At 38.1% G+C, this 21,667-nt stretch overlaps 1 protein-coding gene across 1 annotated transcript in view; it reads left to right on the top strand.

Annotated features, from left to right (window-relative positions):
- The window catches only part of LOC137645231 (coiled-coil domain-containing protein 25-like), a 52,487-nt gene extending 30,827 nt beyond the window's left edge, over window positions 1-21,660 (top strand). The window contains exons 2-7 of the mRNA XM_068378053.1: window positions 1,195-1,242; window positions 1,402-1,493; window positions 3,830-3,904; window positions 9,843-9,947; window positions 16,014-16,216; window positions 21,386-21,660. Coding sequence (XP_068234154.1) covers window positions 1,195-1,242; window positions 1,402-1,493; window positions 3,830-3,904; window positions 9,843-9,947; window positions 16,014-16,216; window positions 21,386-21,467 — 605 coding nt within the window. The 3' untranslated portion in view covers window positions 21,468-21,660. The remainder of the gene's footprint in view (window positions 1-1,194; window positions 1,243-1,401; window positions 1,494-3,829; window positions 3,905-9,842; window positions 9,948-16,013; window positions 16,217-21,385) is intronic.
- The last annotated feature ends 7 nt before the right edge of the window (window positions 21,661-21,667 follow it).

Raw genomic sequence — 21,667 nt, 5'->3', positions numbered from 1 at the left:
CCCCCTGGGTGGACCGCTGGATCTTCTAAGGATAGCAGACAGAATGAGGCAGAGAACCATTGCAGTCTGCTTCCTTATCAGGTACGAACCTCTTATATTAGTTATGTGTAACTATTAAGTGAATTTCCAATCAAATTTGTCTCTGACCCGCCACCAAGGGTGTCAATCAGCCATTCTTATATAACCAGCGGGCAAGTTTTATGTTTAAAAATGATATTTTCATAATAAAGTGAATTTTTGAACCTACTTACCCGCTGGTTATATAAGTTATAATCCCACCCTCCTCCCCTCTAGAGACCAAGGGGCAAGGAAAATCTGCATTGGTTGGAGTAGTTCTACCTGTAGTCCACCAGGGCGCTAGTGTACACCTGGCATACCTGCGTTAGCCGCGAGTTTTGAATAGTTCTGCCGGAGCGTCAGGGACTTTAGCCATTCTCATATAACCAGCGGATAAGTATGTTCAAAAATTTATTTCATTATGAAAATATTTTACAGTATACCTACTAGTAAATCACTAGTCCCCTGTCAGTTAGATTTAGATTTCCCTACAATTGAATTGGCAATAGCCTATGGGATTTTGATTTTCTTGTTTTATATATTAGTAACAGCTGAACTCGTTTGAGTCCCTTGTCAGGCTGGAAGGAACGGAGACAGGAGAGGTCCCCTTTTTTGTTTCATTTGTTTGATGTCGGCTACCCCCCAAAATTGGGCGATGCCTTGGTATATATGTATGTATTAGTTTTTAACGAGAAATTCTTCGAAAAAACACTGTGCCCAAAAAAACTATGCTTGCTTCAAGTCCAATTAAAGAAGGATGTCCTAGAGGGCGCGCGTGGTAGGTGTCGTTGGGGAGTTCAACCATGTTATCTAGGGCCTGTCACGGCCCTCCCCATTGATGAAGGGATTATCTAAATGGAAGACAACCTGTGAATAGTGGTTTACACACGCCTTTGTTTAATACACGACACCTACAAGGTGTTCGCGCGAGGGTTGTAACCTCTGCATTCCATGCTTTTATCTTTCTCTAGTATATTTGGAAGATTTATATTAGGAAAGGTATAAGGAAGGACCTTTCTCACCGGGCGTCACAGGCCTCTTCCCAGAAATAGATTTTTCCTTCGTCAAAATCCCTTTTTGTTTTCTAATTTCATATTTGTGTACTGTATTGTATTATAAAATAAATCATATTTTCAGCTGCAGACCCACCTGTCACCCTGTTCATGGGATTAGATAAATATGAAAGTGAGTACAAAACTATCTTGTTGAATAAAAGTTAATATTTATAATCCTATATGGCATTCAATTCTAAATTCAAATGAAATTTTTATAATATAGTACTGAATTATATAACTTTTATCTTATACGTATTTATCATTTTTTTCTGCTTACCATATATTATAGATGAAGACCTGATTAAGTGGGGATGGCCCGAGGATGTTTGGTTTCATGTTGATAAAGTTTCCTCAGCTCATGTGTACCTCAGACTAAATTCGGTAAGTGAAGCCATCGCTTGTTAATATGAGAAGTTTATATACTGAACAGTAATTTCCATATTCTAATGATTTTTTTTATGTATGGAGTTCCCTGGAATTTAGGCTGAAATTAACACATTTCACACCTATTGAAGACATCTTAGCTTTGAGCTGTTCTTATGCTTGAGAAGTTCTGTACATGCTACATATTTAAGGAAAATTCTTACTAGTTACCTATAGTCCATTTCTTTTAGCGATGCAGATTTGCACCGACTCGCATCGGTGCCCTTTTAGCTCGGAAAAGTTTCCGGATTGCTGATTGGTTGGACGAGATAATTCCAACCAATCAGCGATCCGGAAACTTTTCCGAGCTAAAAGGGCACCGCTGCGAGTCGGTGCAAATATGCATCGCTAAAAGAAATGGACTATAGTACTTATGGTAAGCTCTAGTGTATGCTTTGACGTAAGTCAGGTAAGCTGTTGTGCAGATACTTTTAGTAGCTCAGTGGAATAATCAGTGACTGTCTGTAGGTCCCAAGTTCAAACCCTGCTCATGACTGGAAAATTTTCAATGAGATTCTAGTGAGGAGTATATACTGTAGTCCTAACTTTTCCTCTGTGGGAATTGTTTCAAAGCCTAAAAGCAGCTTACTTGCAGTTCAGGAATATTGCAGAGAGGGCAAGGCTACTTGCTTGTATAAGGAAGGCTGATGGTAATGCCACACTAGCTTTTGACATTGCTGCAGCCTAACAAGTTATTTTTAATAGTCATGAACTTAGGAGGTAAATGTTATTAGCCTCTTAATGTTGACATGAATTGGTAGGTAATAGTTACATTCAAAATTTTGGTAAACAGCAAGATAGTGCTGATAATTACATTTGGCCAAAAGGGGCATGGGACACAGTTCTGTGGCATGTTATTGGATTGTGAGGGGCGCATTATGCAATCACCCGTTTGAGCCGAGCAATTTCAGATCATTCTAAATTCATTCTTAGTGAATGAAGTCGTATTTATTATATTAATGGAAGTTCAATAAATGACTAAAGTTGTCTAAGATCCCCGTGCTCAATCTATGGGTCGATTGGGAGAGAGCAAGACAGCACCCTTTCTATCAAGAGATAACCTGGTAGGGATAGCAATTCAGATCTAGGTAGATTGCATGAGTGAGATTCAGCCCCCTATTATCAGAAGGGGCAGTCTTATTTTGCTTCGTGGACAACTGGATCAGGCTTTTGCCAGATCCATGGGTCCTTAAGGTGTTAGTGGAATGTACGAACTACAGTATAGATCATTTTCCAACTTCCTTCATAGAGTTCACCAATCCCTTTTCAATTGAGACGACTTTGATGACGTAATGGTTCTGGTCATCAGGTTGTTACATTTGTTGGGCATCGAGGTCCTGTTATACCTGGTCGATTGGTTGTGTCTTGTGTTACCAAAAGAAGGCCCTCTGAAGGCTCGACAAGAAGTTTGGAGCTGCTGGTGAATCTTGAGAAGTGTCTTCTGACTTCGACTCGGATGTCTCTCTATTTAGGGATGACAATAGGTTCTTCCTTTCCAGGTTTCTCCCTCCAAGAGGTTCCTGTTGTTCCAGAGCACCATAAAAGAATTCAGGTCCCTAAATGTTTTATCAGCCCACAGGTGGATGTCCATCATAGAGATGGTAGCTTTCTTGGAAAGTTTCATCCCTCAAGTGAGGCTACAAATGTTAGTTTTACCTCAACAAAATTTGGGACTAAGTCAGATTTGAAAGTGGTTCTGTTTCTGCCCTTAAAATATTACTCGACTGTGCATTGCTGGTGAGATTTGCATCAGTGCTCAGTGTAGGAAGTGAATCTGAAGACTTGGATAACAGGTCTGTCAATGTTTTGGAACCCTTCAAGGAAAGTATACAGACCAGCTCTGGAGGATTTCCATCTGACAGATGTGTGAACAGAACATTTCTGGAGGCAGAGGTACACACAGTTACCCCAGCTTTAGGCCATATAATCCAAATTTGTATATTCAAATCCACATTTTAATGTTTGGTTGTAATTTTGAAAAATTATTAACTTGAAAAGCATCACTTGTGCCCATTTATATGGTAATTGATAGAGATAAAATGGCCCCGCTTTATTTTTTTCATAATTACTTAAAGAAAGTGGTTCCAGTAATATTGGAAAAGTTAAGAGTCTGGCTGGATTTTTCTAGTCCTTTTTCACAAAACTGTATAGGTTATCAGATACAAGTATCAGTTACTTCCTCCCATTTCAGTATATTTCTTGGAGATTGTTTAAAAAAAAGGATTCAGAATATATTGTATGCAGTATTATAATGCTCAGCAAGACATTAGTCTGATCATTGTTTTATTTTTCAGGGTCAGACGATCGATGACATACCCATGTCTGTAATTGAAGATGCAGCTCAGTTATGCAAGGCAAATAGTATTCAGGTAAAGTTTGACTCCATTGTTATTCTTTTAGTATTTTATATTTCATCATTTATTATTATAAACATTTAAATGAAATCTTTGAGTGAAGAGAGAAATGTTGTTTATGGAAATCTCGCATACTCCTCTTATTCAAACTGAATCATTCCCTTATTTCAAAGGAATTTAATCTGAAATGCTATTATTTACGAAGCTTGAGCTTTTTGACCTTGAAATAGATATTAGATTTTTTTCTGTCCACCTTTAATCCCCCACTCTGGGGATCGCCTCAGTTTAGGATTGCTGTGCTATATTGTGAAGTTTAACTCTCATTCGTTGGTCCAATAGTTCCAACTCACTTCGTGATTTACCGTCAGTCAACATTCATGTTTTTCAGTTTGATCTTTTATGCTGTTAATTTCCTTTTGCATTGTTTTATGTATGACTTATATCTGGATTAACTAGGTATGTGGTTTGCTTTCAAAGTATATTTTAGAGTTAAATACTACATGAATAAGTTTGTATTGGGAAACAAAGACCCTCATACCTAGTGTACTGTGTGCAGGGGCCAGCAGTGTGATGAAGACAAAAGATGTTTGCAATGCTCCTATTCTACATACATACATATAGGCTACCAAAGGCACTTCCCCCAATTTTGGGGGGTAGCCGACATCAACAAATGAAACAAAACAAAAAAGGGGACCTCTACTCTCTACGTTCCTCCAGCCTAACCAGGGACTTAACCGAGTTCAGCTGGTACTGCTTGGGTGCCACAGCCCAACCTCCCACATTATCCACCACAGATGAAGCTTCATAATGCTGAATCCCCTACTGCTGCTACCTCCACGGTCATCTAAGGCACCGGAGGAAGCAGCAGGGCCTACCGGAACTGCGTCATAATCGCTCGCCATTCATTCCTATTTCTAGCACGCTCTCTTGCCTCTCTCACATCTATCCTCCTATCACCCAGAGCTTTCTTCACACCATCCATCCACCCAAACCTTGGCCTTCCTCTTGTACTTCTCCCATCAACTCTTGCATTCATCACCTTCTTTAGCAGACAGCCATTTTCCATTCTCTCTATGGATAAAAAAAAATGGCCCAGTACAGTATAATATGTTAATTTGTTGGCTTAAGAGAGTGCATGATAGAGGTCAGTAGCTAATGAAGAAAAAAAAGAGGGAAATGTTTCTAAGGTGTGGGTCCTGTTATTCAATTATTTTCTACAGCGTATATTTTGACAAACTAGACTTTCAATAATGCTAGACCACTTTTTCGGCCAAACTATTATAACAGTTATACTTTAAGAAAACCAAAAATATTCTTGCAAACAACTGTAACAAATAATTGTTGGAAAAAAATTACTGATTGTAGTATATTAAAATTAGTCTCATTTAGGGAGTCAGTAAAAAGTATATTAAAAATGAACATATTATTGGTATTATCTTGTCTTATGGATTGGGATCGCCTGTTTAACGCAAAGTAACTTGATGGCCACTCCTCATGATCTAGTTTCCATTTGTTTCATGTAAATTATATGATTTCCTTTTCACTTAACAAGTACATGGCACAAATCTCTTCACGAAATATTCACATCCTTTAATTTAGTTTATCTAAGTAGGAAAATTATATGAAGCTTCGATTTATTAGATGAGATGGAAGTACATTATTTTTGGTGTATCCAAATATGAAGAAATTATGAAGCATTAGATTTTATATAAGACATACAATAACTAGTAATATTACTTCCATAAGAACAAGCTCCTCAGTCCAAAATCAGTATTTTTATATTTATGGTCTGGTTAAACTATTTTTATAACTACCGTATTTCCCGTGTCATAAGACACTACAAGTGGTAAGACGCACCCTTAAATTAGCACGGCAGTTTTAGAAAAATAGAATTGAGGATTTTAAAAATTTCTTAGCAGAAATCCCTAGTCAGCGACTCTAGCATGATTGTTGTCTGGCGCAGTAACTTTTCTTATTTTGGGTAATTATGAAATTTTCAAGTTAATATTAGTTAGCTATATGCCGATGATCCCAATTTTATTACATATTCATGTAAGAAACCACTAAACCAGTCTTAGTTTCCACCAAAACTACACGTGTTTGGCAGCATTGCTTTCATGTAAACACTTGAAACATCAAAGGTTCTTCATGAAATTTTGGTAGAGGTAAAATTCTAGTAATATTTCCAAAATAACTCATATAGCTCATGAATTTTCACACCAAATGTAATTACTGATTAAAGACATCAAGAAATTCTTTTAGGTGGAATACATTTGCTACTGTTTATGTGATTCTAGGTCTAGTTACTTTTCTGCTAACTTGGTAATACTGCCCTCAACTAACAGAAGTTTTTTCAAAGGTCGTATTCAGCAACTGCCTGTTTGTATTATTTTGGAACTCAGGCAACAAAGTCATTATCTTTATATTGCTTTATTACAAAATATGAGAAAATAGATATATACTGCATAAACAACTAATATGTCATAACGTTGTCGTCTGCTACGAGACCACTAGTTAGCATGTTTGCTTGTAGAAGGGGTTGGCGAGTCATTAGCTGATTATTAAAACAAACAAATAATTTGCTGCTGTGTTTTATTAGATGAAATGCAATATAAGAATAAATGAATTTATTAGATATGAATGATAATTGTAGGTTTATATTCTACCTCTCGAAAGTTGGAGTGCTTGTATGTCAATAGTTCGATGTTTGAGGGGTGTCAAACCAAGTGGCCATGATCAAACTCCCTTATACAACTTTTTCTTAGGTGTTAAGACGCAGGGTGATTTTGGGGGGCATTTTTATGACACGGGAAATATGGTAACTCATGCCCTCATAGCGAAGTGCTCTGTTTTCGAGACTAGTAGTTTAGCGACACATCATGAAGTAAAGAGTAATGAGGCTGAAACCCTTTGTATATACTACGTTGTAGAAAATTATTTAACACCCCCATTTAGCAATTGCTTTAGTTCTGTATTTTGGGAAACTGGTGCAGCATCTTAATATGCTGAAACAGACCATTGAAATCTGAACATGAAGAATTTCAAAGCATTTGTTGAATTATCATGTATCGTAAAGGACTTTAAATATTTCAAGCTTTTTCTCATATCATATATGAGCCAAAGTCACCTTGATAAGTTTCTTATTCTTATCAGTTACCCCTTTTTCTAATATCACTATAAATTCCATAACAATGAAGAACATGAAGAATTTTAAAGCATTTGTTGAATTATCATGTATCGTAAAGGACTTTACATATTTCAAGCTTTTTCTCGTATCATATATGAGCCAAAGTCACCTTGATAAGTTTCTTATTCTTATCAGTTACCCCTTTTTCTAATATAACTATAAATTCCATAACAATGCTACAAGAACTCAAAGACTTTTGTAAATAGAATTCTATCATTAGCACTAGATTTAGCTACATCAGTTTAGCTTTGAGTTTATACAGTGTGTTCTTACTCATAAGTAATACTTTGATATAAATCATGCAGTTACTCTATAATCATATTAGATGTAATGGGAGTGTTGTCTCTGCAATGACCCTATGTAATATAAGGTATAATTTTGATCTTGTGTATGTTTATTTAAACTTGAAACTATCCAGAAAAGTTGTTTTCTAAGAATTTTTCTGGCCAAAGTTTTAGTGAGCTCTGTGATATTTGTAAACAAATAGTTTTTTTTAGAAATTTACTTTATAGATATGTGCACCAAACTTTTCATGATAGGCTTTCTTACTAGCCATGTTTTAGGATGGGAAAAATTTGAATTTTATCACTGAAGTGGGAAAAAAGATGATACATTTAATACAGTTATCCATATTTTTATGATGCCACAGTTTTAAAAGGCCAGTTTAAGGGGTGCGACTCACGTCATCTTTTGATTTTAGAAATTCAACTTCAGAGACTATTAACTAAATATTGTATGGCAAAGCTTAAAATTTGTCCTATGAAAATATGCAGATAAGAATATATGATGATACAATGCCGTGGCATGTGTGCGTATTTTGTACATGTATATTTTTTTATTTGAGAGAATGTGCTCACCACTCGTTATGATTCACAGCGATGAGGAAAATTACTGCTACGAGCTCATACTGAAGTCTTCTCAATCTTTACAAAAAAAAATGTTGAAGACAAAAAAAAATGTTGAAGCTTGATTTCTTGAAATATGAATTTGGGGAAAATTTGCTACTTCTATTTTCATTAATATTGACCAGTTTTTGTTTCTCAAACATGAAAGGATGGGAAATTTATTGCCTACAATTTGTAAATTCCATTTTATCAAAAACAGGAAACTTCCATTTGAAAATTGTCACCTTTGAAATTGACTTCTGCTGCTTCCTCCGGTGCCTTAGATGACCGCGGAGGTAGCAGCAGTAGGGGATTCAGCATTTTGAAGCTTCATCTGTGGTCCCTGGTTAGGCTGGAGGAACGTAGAGAGTAGAGGTCCCCTTTTTTGTTTTGTTTCTTGTTGTTGTCGGCTACCCCCCAAAATTGGGGGAAGGGCCTTTGGTACATGTATGTATGTACATTGATAAAATAACACAAACAAGATAAATGGGCTTAGAATATTTCTAATTGTTATGAACCGCCTTAATGGTTCAACAGGTTCTTTAAAAATACTACAAGAATTGGGACTGGAATGAACCAATGGACTGCAACAACCAAAGGGGTGGGTAAAACAGAAAATACTCAAGTACCTTAACCTAGTTTATTTTACAAAAGAATTATACAAAAATAAATTATATACAATAATTACCATGAGTACAGGTATTGGGAAGCACAGAGACAAAAGATCGTTAACACAAAATCAACTAAACTTTAAAATCACCAAATATAGTTTACTTGAAGTTAATGTACATGATAAACAATTATCAAAATTAATAAACAACAACAAACAGTAAGCAGCAGACATGAAAATTTAATAAATGAAACTTCTCATTAATATACAAATAATAAATACGAGCCCATGCACTGGCTCTTCCAACATCCACAAACAATCCCTGATCCTCGAGGACGTCCATCGAACACTGCGGGAACTACCACGACAGTGTCGATACAACAGCCACTTTGCTGCCACCGAAGAACAACGCTTCCAAACTATCTCGACCTCGAGGACCAGGTTGAGGACAAGTCACCACCAACTAGGAGACACTCCAAAGATGGGTCCGCCGCTCCTTCTCGACTCCATTACGAGAAACGGTCCCTCTGGCTTCCCAAACCTGACTGCCTAAAATCAATCACAACGTGACAAAAGTAAACAAGGCACCTGCCTTGGCCAAGAAAAAGAGGGCAGTTAAAAATAGAAATCGAAACTAGGTTGTTTGACAGTCAAACAACCTAACACTAATGTATACAACAACTTTTAGAGTAGGGCATAAAATTTGCTTTCAAATGGTAAATTATAGAAATTAATTGAAAACAAAAAGGAAATAGGAGTACTTTAAAGTAACCCCAAAATAACATTGTTTTAATGGGGTTAATCCCAAAATAACATTGTTTTCATAAGGATGAGTGATGCCTCTTAAAAGATACTGTATTGTGGTGCCTTTCGCTGCCATTAATTAAAGGTTACTCGTGAATGGCAGAGGCAAGGGACAGTGACAATGCCTTAGAGACTGACCATATATACATATGATCAGTGGCCAAGCCCCTTCTCCACCCAAGCTTACTCGGATAGTGGGGCTGAGGACACTACAAGAAACTATCAAGCTTGAACTGGACTCAAACTCCCATCAAATTGGCTATGATGTTGTATTTGAGTAAAATAATGTATATTAGGCTTTTAAAATTAATTAAATTGTTTTATTCACGTTTCATCACCACAATGTCTTAAGTGTATTCTTAATGAAGTGGGTGTTGTTGGTATTGTGATTTTTTCTCTATCACAAAGTTTTAACACTAAATTAATCAGGTCTACATTGATGGTAAAATATATTGTTTATATTTGCAGGGAAATAAGATGAATAATGTTGATGTTGTTTACACCCTTTGGTCAAATTTAAGAAAAACTGCTGGAATGGATGTGGGACAAGTAGGATTTCATAATGATAAGGAGGTAAGTGATTGAAAATAATTTCCAAGATTATATGATAATTTAGGTGTATAAGCTTCTGCCCAGTTTTTCCATTTACTGTATAATGTAGATTGGAGCAGATTTTACCATGTAAGGAGATGGTTTGTGACCTTTACTGCTGAGAGCTTGCCGTCTCAGTAGCAAATAAAGATGAATTACTCTTATTGCATATATTTTTCTGGCATAAAAGTAACCCACTTATGTGTCATAGACATTTAGAGAGAGATTAAGTTTTACACTTATGAAATCCATATAAGTTTTTACACAAGCACACTGGCTGGAAATATCCAAATTGGACTTGCTAGCAAATAAATACCATAGTAAAAACCAATAATAAATAATGATAATAATATTGGTCATAAAACGTAAGTGATATAACCTAGATGACAGAGTACCAGATGGGCAATATTAACTTGAAAAACTACCGAATCGAACAAAACCAAAATGGCTGCCGATACCGAGGCCGGCCAACCGCTTCCAAAACTAAAATCCACAATACTGGAAAAAGAACAAATGCCAGGTACTGAAATAAACTGTCAAAACAAACTATGGTACTTAACATTGGTAAAGTTGAAGTAGCAACGTCAGTCATGTTGAATTAACGACAATCACTTGCGAAAAACACCGAACAAAACCATTAACGACTTAGCGGGCAAGTCCAAAACAGAAGGATGACCTGGAGGGCGCGAGTAGTAGGTGTCGGTGGGGTAGTCCAACTGTGTTCTCTAGGGCCTGTCACGGCCCTCCCCTTTGATGAAGGGATTATTTAAATGGAAGACAGCCTGTGAATAGTGGTTTTCACACGCCCTTGTTGTATACACGACACCCACAAGGTGATCGTGCGAGGGTAGTAACCTCTGCATTCCATGCTTTTATCTTTCCCTAGTATATTTGGAAGATTTATATTAGAAAAGTGTAAAGAAGGACCCTTTTCACCGGCCGTCACAGGTCTCTCTCCAGAAATAGATTTTTCCTTCGTCAAAATCCCTTTATATAGTACAATATTTCTGTATCTCACCCCAAATTGATATTGTTCTGTCACTCTAAACAAACTTTTGCTATTTATATGGATGACTAAGCAAAGGATGACCACCCCACCCGCTAGTTAGTGGGAGGGGGGGGTGGTTGTTAGCCGGCTACCCCCTTCACTCTCACACCTAGTCTGAGCACTCACTTTTGCTTTTCTCTCTCTCCCCCCATTGCCTTGACTTGTCATTTGACTTGAAAATATTTTTGAATAAATTCTTTAAATAATTCTTTTCCTATTCCAGATTTTTTGTGTGCTCTTGCCTACTGGCCTCATGCGTACTTGTTCTGAACCTGAGGGCCGCTCTTGTGATACCTTTATGTCCTGTGTAGAGATGGACCCACACCACTTGTGTCTGTCCTGTAGAGGCCAGCGTTGTGATCGGGACAACTCTTGTCCTGAGTGCCGGGAGTGGTCTGCCTCCCAGTGGGAGAGGTTTGGGCGTAGGCACAAAAAAAAAAATCCATGAGAGATTTTTCGCCTTCGGGATCATCCTCGAAGTCGAAGAAATCTCGGTCTTCTTATTTGAGCCCCCGATCTCTTCCCGAAGTTCCTGCTTGATCGGCTCCCCTAGGGAATGGCCATGTTGTGCTGTAGACCAGTTAACTCTAGGTTAATCTCGGGGATTAAAGGACAGTACTGTTTCCCCTGGAGAAACAGTTCTGCCCCTCCCTCCGGGAGTGCCTGCTCTTTCTCTGACTTGTTTCAGGTATGGCCATTGCTGGGTTTGGCTGGTCCCATGTAGGAGGAGGCTTTACTTGAGCTCCCGCAACTAAGTACCGAAAGGAAGCGAACCCCTGCTTCCTCGGAGATGGATCCTTCGCCGTTGAGCCCAGCCTTTGACGACGGAGTTGCTGCCGCTCTATCTGCTTTGCCGTCTCCTGTAGATGCTGCTAATGCCAAAGACGGCACTCCCTCCCTTTCTGAGCCAACTTTTTCGTCAGAGGTGGAGCAAACTCCAAAGCGAGTCTCTCCTACGGGTGGTCAACTTTCTCGTTTGCGAGTGAGAACCCCGCGGAGAATTTCTGTTCCTGAGAACGTCTAGAGACCAAGGTGTGTCGCCTCTGACTGTCAGAACAGGTTCTCTCTTCAGAGGAACCTCTCAGATGTTCCTCCTCAGGGGTTTGTCAGGCTTCAGAGTTTTTAACTTCCCGCCACCCTAGACGTTCTCCCCCCCTGCGGTAAGGAGACTTCTCTTCAGTCCTGTCAAGGACTGTCGGCCTTCAGGCTCTCATCACGTCAGCTGTTCGTCACTTGCCAGTTGCTCGTGAATTGCTAGCGACTCTTCACTCTTTGGACGATCAACCTTGTGACTGTCGCCTGGCCGTTCGTGACCGTCACTCATCACTGAGACACTTTCACCCCTTGTGAGACGGCCAATAATGCTCTTGCTACCATCAGGGGCTTGAGTGCCACTTGTCAGGCCAGCGATTCTCTCCTAGAACTTCGCAAATCTTCAACTCGTTAGCACTCGCCAGCTAGGCGTTCACTAACACGGCTCTCCCCATCTTGCTGCTCGTCAGCCCTTCATCGTTCGCCCTCACATTGTTCCCCTAGTTCGACTGCTCCACCTGCGCACTTGCAGGGATCGTCATTCACTCTCCCAGTGTGAGCATCATGGTGATGATCCCCGCCTCTATGTGCATCGCTAACGCTTCACTCCCCCAGAAAGAATCCACAGCCAGGTATGCTTTTTAGGGCTTGACATCATGGTAACCCCCGCAGGGCTTACAATCGATTCCTTTCCCCCTGAAGAGGGAATTAGCAAACAATCAACACTTGGCAAAGGTCCCAGTGGTCAGACTGGTGCCGGATGTACCAGGTAGGAAAATTAACCCTTCCTTTCACGTTCCCAGACCTAATGCTCCTAGCCTTTCAAAGGATCCTCCAGCCAGCGGTGCAAGCAGGAGTGCAAAGAAGTCTTACGTGGACGATTTAGCAACACCCCTTTTTGAACAATTTTCATCACTTGTGAAGAATTCTACATAACCTCACTTGAAAAATATTAAGTATGGGCATCATCTATTGGTTTCAGATTTAATGCATAAAAATAGACAAGCAATAATGTTTTACAAGGAATACCAAATAGAAGCAAAATCAAGATATAAGTCTCATGTTGGGTGATACTCAAATCCAATTCCAAGATAAAGCAAAATTTTGGGGACTGATATTCAGTACCCACTTCAGTTGAAAAGCACATATATCTTGCATCAAAATTTAATCTAAATATGATGATGCTCTCAACCTAATGAGGACTTTGTCTCATGCAATGTGGGATCCAAAGAGATCAACTTTACTAATGATGTATAAAGCACTAGTCTTATTGAGAATGAATTATGGTAGTTGAATATTTTTATCAGAATCTGAAGCTACTTTGAAGTCTCTGAATCCAGTACACATTTGAGGCGCGAAACCTTGTAGTGGAGCCTTTAGATTTTCTCCAAATGTCTCTCTAAGTTTCATGTGAAAGCAAGAAGCCACCTTTGTCCTTTCATCAAGATTTTGTAACAATGCATAATGCATTGAAGATCCTGTCCATCAAATCTCCAACATTGTAACCCCTCAACTAAAGTATTTTATTTTAAACAATCATGAACCACCATTCTCAATAGAAGAAAATAGCCTATTACAGTCTACAAACATCAGAATAAACATTATTAAAGCATATCTCCCCTCCACCTTGGATCATTAAGAAATAATTAAAGCATCACTTTTTTTCCTCTCTCCCCTCCACCTTGGATCATTAAGAAATAATTAAAGCATCTCTTTTTCCTCCACCTTGGTTCATAAAGAAAAGAGAACATGCTCTCATCTTTTTTATTTATTGAAGAAATATAACTATATTCTTCATCTGTGGTGGATAACGTGGGAGGGTGGGCTGTGTCACCCTAGCAGTACCAGCTGAACTCGGTTGAGTCCCTTGTTAGGCTGGAGGAACATAGAGAGTAGAGGTCTCCTTTTTGTTTTGTTTCATTTGTTGATGTCGGTTACCCCCCAAAATTGGGGGAAGTGCCTTGGTATATGTATGTATGTATAACTATATTCTCCCTTGTAACATATTCAGAAGAAAGGACCTTATTATGCTACACATATACTTATGGCTCTGAATCTTCAACTGTTGCGGGCTGTGCTGCAGTTTCCACAGACAGGACAAGGCTGCTTTCATTACCCATTGAAGCATCAGTATTTACTTCTGAAGTATCTGTGACTTTATGAGTAATTGGCATTACTGTATTAAAACAATTGAAGATAAGGATTATGTAACCTTCTTAAAACATTTCATTGTAACAAATGGCAAACTATGTTGAATAATAAATCCCAAAATGATGAATACATATGCATATACCAAAGGCACTTCCCCCAATTTTGGGGGGTAGCCGACATCAACAAGAAACAAAACAAAAAAGGGGACCTCTACTCTCTACGTTCCTTCAGCCTAACCAGGGACTCAACCGAGTTCAGCTGGTACTGCTAGGGTGCCACAGCCCAACCTCCCACATTACCCACCACAGATGAAGCTTCATACTGCTGAATCCCCTACTGCTGCTACCTCCGCGATCATCTAAGGCACCGGAGGAAGCAGCAGGGCCTACTCCATCTCTTTGTTGATGTCTCGTAGGATTTTTATACAGGAGAGGGGGTTCCCACCCCCCTCGTCCCGTCCCTTTTAGTCGCCTCTTACGACACGCAGGGATAACGTTGGCGCTATTCTAATTGTTTTTATGACCCCGCGGCCATAAATACAAATAAATAAAACCAAGGGAATCAAATCTTCAGAACAGAATGATAAAAGGACAGAATTAATTATAGCAATATTGCATGTTGGTCATATAAAATTGATCTTTGTATTTTTTATGTGCACACCACTTGAAACAGTTCCCAGGTGCAGTGAACGTAACACTAGTTTAACTGTACCACGTATTTTTGGGGATAACAAAGTTTTTAGAAGACAAAAACATATTTTGGTCTGAAAAATTTGTCTGTCATTTTATCTGATTCTAAAGTTTTAACAATTTTAAGAAGCATAGGTTTGATGGATAAATTTTAATATCAATGTATCACATTGTCTCTCTTAAATTAGTCTTTTACATACATATACCTAGGCACTTCCCCCAATTTTGGGGGGTAACCGACATCAACAAATGAAACAAAACAAAAAATGGGACCTCTACTCTCTACGGTCCTCCAGCCTAACAAGGGACTCAACCGAGTTCAGCTGGTACTGCTAGGGTGCCACAGCCCAACCTCCCACATTATCCACCACAGTCTTTTACCACTATATTTTATGTATATTTCATTTTTTTATCTATTGTATTTAATTTGTTATATTTTCCTTCCCCAATTTATTCGCTCCAGCTTTGCGAGTCAAGTTTGATTCATTGAGCTGGTAAATCTTCTTTTAATAATATGTGGTTATAAAAGAATACTATCAATAAATGGGTACTGTACACATTTTCTATCAATTTTTCAGCAGATCCTCAGAGTTCCTGATAACTGAATGAATTCTTATACCAAAAGGGTTGAGGGCAGCGAAGAACTAATTTTATTACACCTTCCATTGAACTGATGTCTACTCATAACATTTCTTTAAAAGAGAATCTTCACTATCCAGTTAATACATGTTTCTTGGGTTTTCCTTACCCCTTCTTGATTTAACCAATCATGACGTTAAATACTTGCTTTGTACCTCTCTATTGTTTCATACATGAATAGTTTTTAATTTCCTGGAAATTGGTGGATACATATCCACCATGCATTTATCTGGATGAAAACTGCCTAGAAATGTATTTACACACTCTCAATGCGAGGTTTATGATGGGTTTCATTTTTATTGTTTGAGGTACAGTAATAGTATACATATTATGAAAGTTTGTCATAATTTTTATTGCTTTTATTTTAATTACCCTTCAACATTTAATATTTACTTTATTATATATTCTATATGCATTTTAATGATCAGCACAATATATTGAGATTCATTATTTTTAAATTTGTTATAAATCCTAATTCTTTTGTTGTAGGTTCGTAAAATTCGTTTAGAAAAGAGAATAAATGAAATAGTGAATCGGTTAAATAAGACCAAAACTGAATCCCATCCAGACTTCAGATTGGAGAGAGAAGATCGTGATAGAAGAGAAAGAAACCTGAACAAAAAAGAAGCTAAAGATAGGCAACAGAGAGAAAAAGAGGAATTGGAAAGGAGAAAAAAGGAAGCAGAACTCAAGTAAGTAATATTTGTTCATGTATTTACATGAGATTAGTCCCGTTACAACTACTGCCAACTCTATGAGAAAGTACTGTAGACTATTGTTTTAATTAGCTATACTGTATTTCACCTGAAAATAAAACAGTTCCCCTCCCTGTCAGCAATAAAATAAGCAGGGGTAGTAAAGAATTATATTGTTAGATACAGGTATAGTGAATGAAATTTATGCCAAAAACCACAGCCTCAGCGAAAAGTGGCAAACTCCAGAGAAGTAAAATTACCAGTGATCCGATGGAGACTGTCATGTCAAACGCCTATCCACTGTGAATACTATAAAAAATGTTGGAATAGGAAATGCTGTATATGGGTTTGGGCTGTTTTCCTATCCGGAACGGCATCATCTTTCACTTGGATCTGCATCTTTTGGGTTGCCTGGTAAGGTGAGAGTTACAGTTGTTTTGTTGTAAAGCCAAGTTCTCTATTATAAGGAGGAGGGGGGTAAAGTCTTTACTTTCATTGTTTAACAAACTTTAGAAAGTTATCCACATGGAATAAGAAAAGACTAGGCTAGGATGCCATACCCTGCAGTGGTGGATAGAATAGCCTAACTCAAAACAATGTTTCATCTCATGATATCAGAGATGATTAGAGAGAGAGTGTGGAATAGTGTAGTTTCTGGAGAAAGCCAATGAAAGGTCCCATTTGTTGCTGTATCATTTCATTTTTCTCCCCCCTGTCAGACCGAGGAGTGCATTTGTGTATTAAGCAAATGATCTTCTCAGAAGGGGTATGAATATAAGCTAGAATGCTATATTACGGGTAGGTCCCTCTAGGAGACTGGTCTCTGAAGGTACAGTTTTTTTTTTTGTCAGCTTTATAATTCAGGCTTTTGATCGATAGCCTTGTAGGGCAATTCAAAATCAACTTTTTGTTCACTCCATGTTCCAGTTGTTTTTCAGACCTTGGAGAAGTGGGTTGAGCAATTTGAGGAGAACTTTGTTAAAAAGTCTTTTGTGTTTAAACTGTAATGTCTGATTTATCAACGGAATTGGCACAAATTTGTAGTGACTGAGTCTTGAAGAGATAGACATGTGTTTTCTTTAGAGTACTGTATAGTTCCATCACAGCTACTCAGAAACAGGTTCTGAAGTGTGTCTCATTATTAAGAAAGGTTCGTTAGGGTAACGTATCAAGTTTCATGTAAAAATCAGTTCTACACGAGGGAGGGATCTTTCCCATCTGACAATCCTTTTACTTCATCCTAGTCAGTATCACCCTTCACTTTGCAGGCTTCCCAATCTTAGTCTAGAGGATCAGCAAGCTCTAGGGAAACATTATTATTATTACTAGACATGCTACAACCTTAGTTGGAAAATCAGGAAGCTATATGCCCAAGGGCTCCAACAGGGAAAACAAGCCCAGTGTGGAAAGGAAATAAGAAAATAAATAAACTACATGAGAAGTAATGAAAAAAGAGTACGAAATAATTTAAATCGGTAACAACGTTAAAATAAATCTGCTAGATCTGTAATCTATGAAGAGACTTGTCAGCAAGTTTCACCAATTCAACTGCCAGGTTTGGAAGAACATTCTGCCATTGGCCAGGTCCGCCAATAGACATGACCATTCAGACAGACCTGATCTGTTTAGTATGTTGGGTCACTCATGTTCTGAAAGGGTTGTGGTAGCCTATGGAAAACTCTTGCTGAAGCCCCATAGTTTCCACTAGTGTGTGCAACCTCACCTTCATGAGGTAAGGATAGGGAATTGGGGCAAACCTATTATGTTTACCTGTGGAGTCATCAGCAGCCATTATCTCTCCCTCCCAGATCCTAGCTTCGGTGAAAAGGGGTTTGGGCGCTGATCATATGTTTATATGCTCAGTCTTTAGGGCAATGTCTTGTCCCTTGCCTCTGCCACTCATGAGTGACAAGAAAGTGACTGTATTGGCTCCCAACACGTTTATGGGAAGGGACATTGTATTTTCTACACATCTGGTCTGTTCTTTGACCAGTGGGTCTTACAATTAGCTTTCATCTTCCCTTGTCCCATTATCTGACATCCCTGCAGTCTTATTGGAATTATGTGGACATAGGCTCGGCTTTGCTATAGGAGGTCTTCAAGTTGGTGAAGAAGGGGGCAGTATAGGAGGTAAATGGCTCATTTTCCCAGGATTTTATCTAATGTATTGGTTCCAAAATCATCCGGGGGTTGGTGTCCAGTGTGTTAGTTTTGATCTGCAACTAGTGCATTGAAGTTACAAGATTTTCCTTGGAAACCCCATCATTGGCTCTAGTAGCAATTCAGAAAAACGATGGATGTTCTTGATAATTTCATGGTGCCAGTAGCAAGATGGCTGCACTTGTTATGCATAAGGATCCTCTATATCTGGATGACTGACTAGTCTTGGACTCTTCAAAGGTGAACCAATGAAGTCTTAGAAGCTACGTCTGAACATGTAGGGGAAATTGGGGTTCTAATTAACTTCTTGAATTCCTTTCTGGGTTTTCCTAGGGTGTACCTTCTAGGGACTATGGCTTCTCCTTGGAGAAGTTCATCCCACATGTAAGCCAACTTTTGGGTAGGTCTTCATCTCACCTTATATAGACCAATTGCTGCTGATGAGTTGGTGTAGATGTCAGATTAAAAAGGGCGACCCTTGAGTAGAAGGTTCCAGACCTGTTATTGTGTGAGGCCTCAACAGAGAGATCTAGAACGACTTTGGAGGATCGTCATCTCTCTTGATTAAGGACAAAAGGAAAGCAGTCAAGAACTTACGGTGTGGTGAGAGCATTAGTGAGTTCAGAAGACTGAGTGGTAGGAAAGGTCATTGCCCTCTCTTGGATATCATGATGACACTAATTTCCATAATTAACCTTGGGTACAGTCAGAAACCTTTCTTCAAAGGGAAAAGGCCAATAACTGCAAAAAAGCATAAGAGGATTAGAGTATTATTGCTGAAGCCTTTGAGACATATTGATCCCTTGCTCAAGGAATGTTAAACAGAACATCCTCATTATGGCAAAAAGATTAAAGGATGATAGCACCCACACAGGTTTATCTTCGTTGGTGAGCGCTCAATCTCTTAAACAGTTAGATTTGTGTAGTTATGGTCGTGCCTCGACCATCCCTCTCTTGTCAGTAAGGACATGAGAGCTTAGTTTCACCTTCTGATATATACTACCACAGATTTTGAAAGTGAAGTGACTCCACCCCAAGATATATAAATTTTTTCTTTAATCTGGCAGAACTCTCAGAAGGAACTACAAATTATGATAGTTAAGGGAAAGTAGAGAATATTTCCTTCTAGATCTTCCCCTACTAGAACAACTTCTTAATGGCAATTTCCTCCTATGTCTTTTACTTTGTTAGCCGTGGAGGATTTTGGTCATCTCCTGTTTGTGCCAGAACTTTACGGTGTGCACCCCACTTGTAAAACATACGACGTTTGATTCGGTTCTGAACTTGGCAGACTCGGTCATAAACTTTATATCACATCACCATGAGAATCTCCGACCAGTGCAGGAAATGTCATCTTTGAATGAAATTATGAATTGGATATCTCTGACATAGTCACCCTCAACCATAAATGAAATCATCTGTGGAAAAAACACCCAGAGAGAGAAGTTCCTGTTGAGGAAGAGCTGTAAAGGTGCCCTTTACCTTTTCTCTCTATTTCCTTAAAAAACAAACTGAAGAGGAAACCACTTCTTATCTCTGACCTGTTAGCTGGAAGGTTTTATGAGATGACACGATAAATTTTTTTATTGAAAAAGATTTCTATTGCTACTGAATTCATCTCAGAGTTGTTCTTGCATAATCCCCACCACAATTTGTCAGGCTATGCCCTCAAAAGTGTTATGCTGTTTAGATGTACTGGCAGGAGTGGGGTTTAAATGCTATTAGTTACTCATTCCTCTATACATCCTTATCCAAATGTTTTAAAGGCAAAGAAGGCAGTTTGATCCTTGAAAAAGACCTTCTTCCTGCATGATTGATATGGCCCATAATCATTGGACTTGTGATGATAAAGAAAAGAAAAGCCACCTTTAAGAAACAGAAAGCTGCTCATCCCCTAGAAATGATCTTTTCCATGGATAAGTTGGTTTGTTCCTTAGGAGAGAATACTAGCTCAGGTGCGAGGATTAGTATATATCTTTGATATAAGACCATCAAACACTGTTCATTTCTTATGATCCCTAGATCCTAAATTGCCAGAAGAACTGGCATCAGTACCGACAGAATTTTTTTCCAGCAGAGAGGTCTTAAGGTGACTGGTTTCCTTAAGCTGCACGCCACATTACAAAAAATTTTCAGCAGCATTGTACTCAAAAGCAGAAACAGCAGTCTGGCACGTTTGGTAGGAAGAAGAGAAGTTCCCTTTCACCTGTTAGAAGAACAGGGCAGGGGAGGTTGAAGTCCCAATATAATATAGGGGTGGAGGTTTGGTCACTTTTAGGTCCTATATTAAAACTATTTCCTCCTCCCCCACCCATTGATTTTCACTCCAAGGATTGACATTTTCATAATGGATAAGAACTTGCAACTATTGAGTACAGTATGTTAAAAATTTATTTTTATTATCATTTATACCGTATAAATTTTTTTTATACTGTAGGACTTTGCTTTTCTTGTAGATCTAGTATCAATCAATTGATTCTTATATGCTTTACTGCTTATTTTATTCATATTTCAATATTCTGCTGTGGATTACAATACTGTAAGACTACTCTTGTTTGGTGGGAGATTGGCTGAGAAATAATGATTTTTGTGGATGAGAAATAACTTTTCAAATATTTCATAGAATAAGATCTTCATATATTTCATAAATTGTTTTAATTAATAACATTGAACAATACTATCCAGCAAATATTACTATATCTTGAACAATACTATGCAGCAAATAATACTGGATATCTGTATACATGTAGACTGCACTTGATGGTATTGTGACATTTGAACTTACTGTGATCGAGCTAGGACCTTGGTCCATAACTTTTTCATTTATAAACTTAGTCACTTGATATATTTCTTTGGAGTCCAGGTTGTTTAAGCTACCTTTGATAGCTTAGGTTTATCAGCCACGTAGGATAGTTGGAGGAAATTTTGTAGATAGTAATTAAAAGATCCTCATAGTTTCCTAAGTTATTTTTGTTATTGCATTTTAATTTATTTTGAATTTTGCAGGAGCTACAGCTCTCTCTTTTCTGAAGATAACATGAAGACTAATAAGCAGGGTGCAGGTGAAGATTCAGATGATTTTATGTAAGGTATCATCATCTAGTAACTTTTGAGTTGTGATAATTATATACAGTAATTAAGTTGCAAATACTCTTGTGACAGACATATCTAGAGCTATATGAATAATCTGTACCCAGTACGTAATTGCTATGATTAATATATAATTTTAATATTTAAGCCATCATTACTTCATTTGGACAAGATTTTTGGAGAAAAAAATTCATCTTA

Source organism: Palaemon carinicauda, chromosome 1 (genome assembly GCF_036898095.1).
Source record: "Palaemon carinicauda isolate YSFRI2023 chromosome 1, ASM3689809v2, whole genome shotgun sequence".
Classification (NCBI taxonomy): Eukaryota; Metazoa; Arthropoda; class Malacostraca; order Decapoda; family Palaemonidae; genus Palaemon; species Palaemon carinicauda.
The sequence above is the reverse complement of the archived record's forward strand: the minus strand, read 5'-3'. Positions and strand labels throughout refer to the sequence as shown.